At 50.6% G+C, this 10,216-nt stretch overlaps 1 protein-coding gene across 1 annotated transcript in view; it reads left to right on the top strand.

Moving 5' to 3' along the window:
- The window catches only part of EPN2 (epsin 2), a 157,132-nt gene extending 147,547 nt beyond the window's left edge, over positions 1 to 9,585 (top strand). The window contains exons 8-11 of the mRNA XM_004380987.3: positions 3,619 to 3,795; positions 4,345 to 4,431; positions 6,298 to 6,513; positions 8,395 to 9,585. Of these exons, the coding sequence (XP_004381044.1) occupies positions 3,619 to 3,795; positions 4,345 to 4,431; positions 6,298 to 6,513; positions 8,395 to 8,693 (779 nt within the window). The 3' untranslated portion in view covers positions 8,694 to 9,585. The remainder of the gene's footprint in view (positions 1 to 3,618; positions 3,796 to 4,344; positions 4,432 to 6,297; positions 6,514 to 8,394) is intronic.
- The last annotated feature ends 631 nt before the right edge of the window (positions 9,586 to 10,216 follow it).

Genomic DNA, 10,216 nt, shown 5'->3' with positions numbered 1-10,216 from the left:
ATACCAGGTATGCAGGGATGGTTCAGCTTGAGAAAAACAATTGATATAATCCATCACATAAATAAAACAAAAGACAAGAACCACATGATCTTACCAATCAGTGCAGAAAAGGCATTTGACAAAGTCCAACACCCATTCATGATAAAAACTCTCAACAAAACAGGAATAGAAGGGAAATTCCTCAGTATAGTTAAGGGCATTTATACAAAGCCAACAGGCAACATCATCCTAAATGGAGAGACTTTGAAAGCCTTCCCCTTGAGAACAGGAACCAGACAAGGATGCCCTTTATTACCACTCTTATTCAACATTGTGCTGGAGGTCCTAGCCAGAGCAATTAGGCTAGAAAAAGAAATAAAGAGCATCCAGATTGGTAGGGAAGAAGTAAAAGTATCTCTGTTTGCATATGATATGATCTTATACACAGCAAACCCCAAAGAATCCACAAGAAAACTACTGGAACTAATAGAAGATTTCAGCAAAGTTTCAGGATACGAGATAAACATACAAAATCCACTGGATTCCTTTACGCCAACAAAGAGAACCTCGAAGAGGAAATCACGAAATCAATACCATTTACAGTAGCCCCCAAGAAAATCAAATACTTAGGAATAAATCTAACCAGAGACATAAAAGACCTATACAGTGAAAACTACAAGACACTACTGCAAGAAACCAAAAGAAACCTGCATAAGTGGAAAAGCGTACCTTGCTCATGGATAGGAAGACTCAACATTGTGAAAACGTCGATTGTACGGAAAGCGCGCTACAGATAGACTGCAATCCCGATCCAAAGTCCACCAGCATTTTTTAATGAGATGGAGAAACAAATTACCAACTTCATGTGGAAAGGGAAGAGGCCCGGAATAAGTAAAGCATTAGTTACGAAGAAGAACAAAGTGGGAGGCCTCACACTACCTGATTTGAGAACCTGTTATACTGCCACGGTAGTCAGAACAGCCTGGTAGTGGTACAACAACAGATACATAGACCAATGGAACAGAATTGAGAATCCAGACATAGATTCATCCACCTATGAGCAGCTGATATTTGACAGAGGCCCAAAGTCCGTTAACTGGGGAAAAGACACTCTCTTTAACAAATGGTGCTGGCAGAACTGGATATCCATCTGCAAAAAACTGAAAAAGACCCATACCTCACACCATGCACAAAAACTAACTCAAAATGGATCAAAGACCTGAATATAAAATCAAAAACGATAAAGATCATGGAAGAAAAAAATAGGGACAATGCTAGGAGCCCTAACACATAGCATAAACAGAATACGAACCATAAGTAACAGTGTAGAAGCACCAGAAGAGAGACTAGATAAAAGGGAGCTCCTAAAAATCAAACACTTGTGCTCATCAAAAGACTTTACCAGAAGAGTAAAAAGACAAGCTACAGAGTGGGAAAAAATTTTTGGCTGTGACAAATCCGATCAGCTAAAATCTACAAGATACTGCAAAACCTCAACAACAAAAAGACGTATAACCCAGTTAAAAAATGGGCAAAGGATATGAACAGGCACTTTGCCAAAGAAGATATTCAGGTGGCTAACAGACACCTGAAGAAATTCTCACAATCATTAGCCATTAGAGAAATGCAGATCAAAACTACAATGAGATGTCATCTCACCCAAAAAAGGCTAAGCATGAATCCAAAAACCACAAAATAATCAATGCTGGAGAGCTTGTGGAGAGACTGGAATACTTATACACTGTTGGTGGGAATGCAAAATGGTACAGCCACTTTGAAAATCAATTTGGCACTTCCTTAAAAAGCTAGAAATAGAAGTACCATACGATCCAGCTATCTCACTCCTTGGAATATATCCTAGAGAAATAAGAGCTGTCACAGCAATAGATACATGCACACCCATGTTCATTGCAGCACTGTTCACCATAGCAAAAAGATGGAAACAACCTAGGTGCCCATCAAGGGACTAATGGATAAACAAATTATGGTATATCCATACAGTGGAATACTACGCAGCGATAAAGAACAACGATGAAGCTGTGAAAAATCTGGTAACATGGAGGAAATGGGAGGTCATTATGCTGAGTGAATTTAGTCAGTCAGAGAAGGAGAAATATTGTATAAGACGACTATTACAAAAACTCAAGAAGAGGTTTAAACACAGAAGAAAGCATTCTTTCATGCTTACAAGGGCGGGGAGGGAGGGTGAGGGTTATTTAAGTACATGGTAGATAAGAATTATTTTAGGTGAAGGGAAGGACAGTACACACTACAGGGGAAGTCAGCACAACTGGACTAAACCAAAGCTAAGAAGTTTCCTGAATACAGTCAAACACTTTGAGGGGACAGATTAGCAGGGGTGATAGGGGTCTGGGGACCATGCTTTCAGGGGACTTCTAAGTCAATTGGCATAACAAAGCTTATTAAGAAAATGTTCTGCATCCTATTTTGGTGATCGGCATCTGGGGTCTCAAAAGCTCGCAAGCGGCCATCTAAGATGCATCAGTTGGTCCCAACCACCTGGAGTAAAAGAGAATGAAGAACACCAAAGACACAAGGAAAGTATTAGCCCAAGAGACAGAAAGGGCCACATAACAGAGACTCCATCAGCCTGAGACCAGAACAACTAGATGGTGCCCGGCTACCACCAAGTGCCACCCTGACAGGGAACACAGGAGAGTCCCGGATGGAGCAGGAGAAAGGTGGGGTGCAGAACTCAAATTCTAGTAAGAAGACCAGACTTAATGGTCTGACTGAGACTGGAGGAACCCCAGAAAGCATGGCCCCTGGATTCTCTATCAGTCCAGAACTAAAACAGTTTCCGAGGCCAACTCTTCAGACAGGGATTGGACTGGACTGTGGGACATACAGTGAGACTCATGAGGAGTGTGCCTCTTAGCTCAAGTAGATACAAGAGACTAAATGGGCAGCTTCTGTCTGGAGGTGATATGGGAAGGCAGAGAGGGTTAGGAGCTGATTGAATGGACATGGGGAATCGGGCGGAAAGGAGGAGTGTGTTGTCACAGTATGGGGAGAGCAATTAGAGTCACATAAGAATGTACGTATATATTTTTGTATGGGAAAAAATAAAAACAAAAGTAAAAGGCCCATTGTGACCACTAAATTGATTTTGTCACTCACAGTTTGAAAATGTTTTATGGGCTAAACTGGGTGGTTAGTACACAGGTGTTTGTCTTGTTATTTCTCATGCAGGACTCACTCCTTTTCTTCACACACCTGTCAGAAAGAAGCCCCTCCAGGCAGATGGGGGACAGCTGCCTGGGTGATAGATGAGCTTTGCAGAGTGCAGCTGGGTACCTGGGGAGCCCAGGCAGAGTGCAGCTTGGGTGGCCAGATTCTTCCTGTTGAAGGGAGCCTGCTGCAGAATACCCCACTGGAGTGGGGCCTAGCTCAGGGGGCACGGGGCTTGGGAAGGTCCTCTCTGCAGCTGTGTCCTCTGGCCCCTCACCAGGGAGTTGGCCCACACTGTCCTGGGAAGGAAGCCCGCGCAGTGTCCAGCTTGGGTCTCTTGTTCTGCCCAGCACCTGTGTGGGGCCCACAGCATCCTCTTCCTTCACTTGCCCCAGCTGCCTGGAACGTTCTAGTGGCCTTCTGAGCCCTGGCCTGGCCTTCCCACAGGTGCCAAGCCAGCAGTGTCCGTTAATCCGTGGGGAATGCCCACCGGAGCCAGCACACACTCCGTCCCCAAGGGCTCAGACCCCTGGGCTGCTCCGGAGCAGGCAGCCCGGAGTGCCGGGGCGAGAACCTCCGATGCCTGGGGTGCAGCCTCGGCCACCAAGCCTGTGTCCACCTCTGGTAAGACCCAGCCCCAAGCATTCAAGTGAGGGAGCCCGGCCGTATGGATCAGCGCGGGGTCCCGGCACTCCTGTGCACCTGCCTGGGAGAGCCCCTGGCTGGGTCGGGAGAGAAGGCTGCGCTGGGCCCTGTGCGCACGGCCCCCAGGCCTGCCCCTGCACTTAGGGCCCAGGGCAGGCTGGCCTCAGGGAACTTCTCACACACCCCTGTCCCAGCTTCTGGGCCCAGCTCAGATGTACTCTTCCATCACTGGCAACGCCTTAGTTGCGGGGCGTGGTGGAGGCAGTGGCAGGAGCACCCGACACTCTGCACTGGGGGCCACATCCCTGGCCTGGCCCTCATGGTCCTTCCAGCCTACAAGTGACCCAGAGCTGGTCCTGCCCTCTCTGGACCCAGAGTTCTTCTCACGCATGGGGGAAGTTGTACCTCCCTGCCCCCTCCAATGGGGCAAAGGCCCCCTGCCGGCCCAACCCAGGCCGTAGTGGGCTGGGGCACTGAAGCACAGAAGCCACCTAACACGCCCCATCACTGCCTCTCCTGTCCACCCAGGGTCCTTTGATCTCTTCGGTAATCTGAATGGTACAATTAAAGACGACTTTTCTGAATTTGACAACCTCCGAACTTTAAAAAAAACAGGTAAGGAAATATGGCAGTGATTTCCATAACATTCTGTGCATATCAGCTTCATGCACTTCCTCTGTGTTGGGATCTTGGGAGCCTTAAGCGTCTAGCTCTAGGAACTCCCACATAAACAATGAGAAGTCTGCGCTGGAGGTTTTCTTTTCACCTGTCCTCTGTGGGGCTCATGCTTCCTGTTCCAGCCTGTGTCTTGGCCTTCTTTCCTCCGGCCATGTCACCAGGTCAGCCAAGCCCTGGGGCAGGTGCCTTCTGCATGCACACCCTCCTCCTGGGGTCTGACCTTCTCCTTCCAACTTCCTGTTCCCCGCAGGTGCCTCCTTTTTCCACACAGCCCTGTCTTTGGGCATGAGCATCATCACTCCCAGATCATGGCTCCTGCCTGGCTTCCAAGACCCCAGGCAACCCTCCAGGCCCCCAAGACCCCAGGCAACCCTCCAGGCCCAGCTTCCTCCCTGGGTGCCTCTAGGGTGAGGGTGCTGAGAGAATGAGCCTGGGAATGGAGGTGGGTCTAGAGGGGCCAGGGATGCCCGCTTTACCTGCCCCTGTGTGGAACTGGACACAGCCAGGGCCTCTGTCCTTCACAGCAGTGGTCACAGCCACACAAAGAAACTTCTCTTCTTTCTCTTCCCTCTTTCCACTCCCCGACCCTGTCGCCGACCCCTCCTGCCCTGCTCCTCCTCTGCCTTCTTTTGACTCCCCAGCTATGGCCACAGGCCTGGCCAGCCCTGGTCTCAGGTACAAGCAGTCAGGTCCCAGACCAGCCCGCTGGCCCCTCTGCCAGCCAAGGGGTCCTAGCTAGGAGGCCAGGGAAAGCTTTGAGAATATACTCGTTCTTGGGGTCTGTCTTTTGCTGCATTTAAAAAAAAAAAAAAAAAACCGCAGTAAGAGCCCATGTGTCTCTCCACAGGCCTGAGTACAACCTAATCGTCCTTGTCTGCCTTTTGCACCTCTACAGAAAAGCCTCTCAGCCAGGCCGTTGCTCCATGAACACCCTTCCATGGGCTTTCATAATATGTCTCCCAAATTATAGATGCATTCACATTATGGGAAATATGGAAAATATGGCAAAGTTGGAGGAAGAAAAAGTCTTCTATAATCCTACCACCTGCATGCAACCTCTTTGTTTACTTCATGTCACTTGATGTGACCCAGCAGTAATTTATTTAATCATTGATTTTTGGGAGGGCATTTTAGGTTGATTTCAGGTTTTGCTAATGTAAATAATGGTACAGTGAACATCCTGTGCACATCTTACGTTATTTCCTTAGGCTAGATTCTTAGAAAAGGAATTGCCGACTGGTGAGTGTGACCGTTTTTAAGGACCTCTATGTCCATCACCACGTTGCATCCCAACAAAGCAATCATATTCCCACTGGCCTGTCTCAGCAACCTGCTGTTGGCTGAATTTTAAAAATAGTTTGCTTTCTTTTTACTATCAAGAAATTAACGTTCATTGTAGAAAATTTAGAAAATGCAAACATAAAAAATATAAATTCCCCATGCCTGGCCACCAACCCACAACATCTTCATGTTTTGGAGAATTGTGTTGTACATACTGTTTTATAACCCGCTGTCTTTACTTAATACTTCAGTGCCATGTACTTACCATTCATCTCCTCCGGAGATGTATTTACACTGGCTGTGGGTATCTGGTTATTTAACCCGCCCCACAGCTGGTGGCTGAGGCTCTCGCTTGGGGCTGTATGGTCCGTCTTGTAGTGAACATCCCCATCTCCTGTACATCTACACAGGACTGCTGGGGAACCTCAGGTTGGAGGACTGTTATGTGTGGCTTGGAAGTGTGTAGGGTGCAAGTGTGGTGAGCTCTCACCCCCCATGCTCATGTGTGTCCTTGTCTTGCAGCTGAGTGTGTGGCCTCTCTGCCATCCGAAAACAACGGAACCACAAGCTCTGACCCCTTTGACTCTCAGCCTCTGACCATTGCCTCCAGCAAGCCCGGTGGTGCCCGGAAAACACCCGAGTCCTTCCTGGGCCCCAACGCGGCCCTGGTAAACCTAGACTCGTTGGTGACCAAGCCCGCCCCGCCGGCCCAGTCCCTCAACCCCTTCCTGGCACCAGGTATGCACTCCCCAGGCTGCCCTCTGGCTGCTGCCTTATTGCTTAAACCCTCTCTTCTGCCTTTCTGATGAGCTCCTCCCTCTGCAGGTCCCAGACGAGGGGGCAGCCTTGTGGGTGGGAAGGAGTGGAGCCACCAGAATGGGCCCAAGCCTGGAACTCCTTGCTCCAAGGCCACGGAGGTGGGGATGAAGCCATTTGTAGTTGAGGATGAGGTGTGAGCAGAGGGTAGCCCTTTTTTCAGCCAAGATTTCCTTCGTGCTTGGAGCCCCTGTCTGGGGGCACCAGTGTCAGCTCTGGGCAAGATGGGGGAGGGATGGGTGCAGGAGGAGGGAAGAACCAGGGTTTGTTGTCCACATCCCTGCTTTATACGGGAAAATATAACAGCCCTATAGCGTGAGCCATCTTCCAAGGACCAAGCACTCTAACTTCAGCTCCTCGAACCCCACCTTACCGTTCTTGTTCAATCTGAAGCCCTGCTCCACCCCTCCTGGAGCTCTGTTGGCTGCACAATGAGTCCCAGCCCCTTGATTTAGTGTCGGGCAGCTGACCACCCTGTCCTGCCTCTTCTCACGTCCTGCATTCATCAGGCCTCAGCCCAAGGAGCCCCAAACCTGCTGGGTCCTCGTTACCTAACCCAGGCGTTTTCATGTTCTGTTTCCTCTGCCTGGAGGGTCCTCCCTCCTCCTCCTCCTGGGGACACTCCTCCTACAACCCCCAGCTCAGGTGACCCCTTACTCTGGGAACCCCCCACTCCCTCACAGATTCTCCAGCAGGGCCTAGGCCCCAGGGCAGGGAGGATCTGAACAGCTGGAGCTGCACCCTGGCAGGACCTCCAGAGGATGACTGTTGGCTTCAGGGCTGAGGTTGGCACTTTGGGACTGCAGAGTCGTGGAGCACAGCAGGGTGTGGCTGCACCCGGGGCAGGGGCATGGTGGTCCCTTGCTCCCTGGAGCTCTTCTTGAGGTGGGGCTGGATTCCAACCCAGTGCCTCAAGCCAGCCTTGAGCCCATCCCTACCCCAGGGCAGTTCCTGCCTCCTTTGCCCAGCAACCCAGTGGGAGGTCCATCAGCAGCCTGCCTAGGCTCTAGGTGGGCACTGTCAGGCCCTGGGGCAGCTTTTCAGGCCACTGGATTGTCCAGGCCACCCAGCCCACTGTCAGCTGTGGGGTCACACAGCCAGATCTGTAGTCCTGGCACTGTTCCTCCCTAGCTGAGCCCTCCAGCAGGTGACTGCCCTGCCCAGTGGTCTCAGCTTACCTCGGGGGGTTATAGCGAAGTCATGGCAAGGGGTCCGTGCAAGAACCCCCTGGCATGGGTCACTGCAGCAGCGTCGCTTGTGGGTGATGGGCAGCTGCTCCAGCTGACTTAGGGCTGGCAGCTCTGTAGTATTTGGAAGCATACTAATAGATGTTCCGCTAAAAGGGAGAAAGGTTTTCTAAGGTGACACAAGCCCTAGAAACACTGGTTAGACAGGGGCTCAGGTCTTTACTGAAGGCCCCTGGGCCTGCATGATGCCTGCTTCTAGCCCCGCTGCCATTTCCCAGGCCCCCTTGGTCACAGAGCATGGCAGCACTAGCAGGGGCCGTAGTTGCTGGAGGAGGAGGTGTGGGGGCCACACAGCCAGCGCTGCCCCTTCAGGCACGTGGCCTCGGCAAGTTAGTGGCCACACACAACTGGGCCTCCCACCTCAGTGGGCCTTGCTCTTCATGTGGGTGGTCACTGTCTGCCGTGGGCCCAGTGCCACCAAAGGCCCTGCAGGCACAGCAGGGACCAGCCGGATAGTGGTGTCTGTGTGGGAGAGGTGGTCCTCTGCCTCTCAGCAGCTTTGGGTACCATGTTGTCCTAGTAGCTCTGCCCACTGCCCATCCTGTTCTCTCCCCAGGTCCAGCTGTGGCCTCGGCCCCCGTCAACCCCTTCCAGGTGAACCAGCCGCAGCCGCTGACACTGAACCAGCTGCGGGGGAGCCCGGTCCCAGGGGCCAGCACGTCCTTTGGGCCCAGCCTGGCTGTGGAGCCGCTGGCGATGACCTCCGTGGCCCCCGCGGCCCCACACCCAGCTCTGGGCAGCAGTAGCTCCTCCTTGATGCCGCTGGGCCCTGCAGCAATGAACGTGGTAGGCAGTGCGGGCATCTCCCCATCAGCAGCTCCGGCCTCTGGCACAACAAACCCTTTCCTCCTTTAGTGCCCAGACCTGGGATTGCCTGGAGTGGTGCCCAGAGCATCTGTGCCTGAGAGGGCGGACCACAACCTCATGCTGCATGGACCACGTCCGAGAGCCCTGGGAGATCAGGGCAGCCCAGCTCCAGCTGCCCAGGAAGAGCTGTCCTCGCACCCAGTCCCCCCTCAAGCTGCAGTCACTGGAGTAAGGCTGTGGGACCTCAGTGCCCCTGCAGACCACAGCCTGCCGAGTTGGGAGTGGACCTGCCTGGCCCAGCTCTCGCTGTCTTCTGAGCACCCACCCTGGCACCACTAGGGATCTACTGGACCCCCTGAGGCCTTCCGAGGAGGAAGTTAGCAGTGTTACTGAGCAACTCTTGGACCTTGCCCGGCCCAGGATCGGGGCTGTGGCCTTGTCTCTGCCCAGACGGGCTGGGTGTGGGTGGGAGGGGTCCTTGTGCCTGGCCACAGACATGGACTCTTTGGGAGTGGTTGTGCATACTTCACTTTCTTTGACTCGTGTGAGTTCAAAGTAAGCACAATCACCGGGGGACAACTCTTGAATTAAATCCACTAGAGCAAGCTTTAAAACTAATCTGAGCATAACCCTGCCATGTGGCTATATGCTTGTATACGTTTGCACATATTTTGTTTAGTACAGTTTCATATTTGAGTTTGCAGAATTATCTAATAGTCTTTTTTTGGCTAATATTTTTATAATGTGGTTCTTATTTAACTGTCTAGTTTTGATAGAATTTACCAGGTCTGACTGAATTAAGATAGCGGCACATGTCATTTTAGCGGTTTAAATCCTTATTTATGGTTTTAACTCTGTAAGAAAATTTAAAAAGGAGATGTTTGGATGACAAAAAAAATGCCTTATGGAAAAACGAGAGGAAATTTTTGTGACTTTATAGGAAAGAATATGGGAATTTGATTATACATAAAAGATGATGTTTATTAAAAAAAAAAAAACAAAACCTACAACAGCAACAAAAAAACACTGGCCTCCAGTTGACTTTTCCTTCCTTTAACTCCCTATTTTGGTGAATTCTCAAACTGGTGGGCTTTTAGCCTTTTGGCTAGATCCTGAGAGGCTATTTTTCTTACTGATATACCAACACCTGAAAATTAGAGAAAAAATCTTAATGTATGAATGTGACTTACCAGTTTTTTATCAGCTAATTCCTTTTTTTTTCATTAAAGGCATGCACAGATTAACAAGGACTTCTGTTTACAGTGGAATCTGAAATGGAAGAAACGTCTTTAACCATGTGTGTCTGTGAGCTACTCCATCTTGGTCCATGTGGAAGATGGGATAATGTGGACGCAGCACCATCTCAGGACGGATTGTGGCGCTTCTGTCTCCGTGGGCCTGGGGTATCCCCAGGCTGGGATGGGGTGAGGGACCAGGCGGGCCCTCATCCACCCATCTGCCCACTCCAGACACATGTTGCCAACTTAAAAATAATTCACGTCTTACTCTGGAGAGGAAGAAAAATTCATTCTCACACAGGGTAGATGTTTAACAAGCGTGCATCAGTGTCA

The sequence above is a fragment of the Trichechus manatus genome, unplaced genomic scaffold, assembly GCF_000243295.1.
Source record: "Trichechus manatus latirostris isolate Lorelei unplaced genomic scaffold, TriManLat1.0 scaffold00080, whole genome shotgun sequence".
Lineage (NCBI taxonomy): Eukaryota > Metazoa > Chordata > Mammalia > Sirenia > Trichechidae > Trichechus > Trichechus manatus.
The sequence above is the reverse complement of the archived record's forward strand: the minus strand, read 5'-3'. Positions and strand labels throughout refer to the sequence as shown.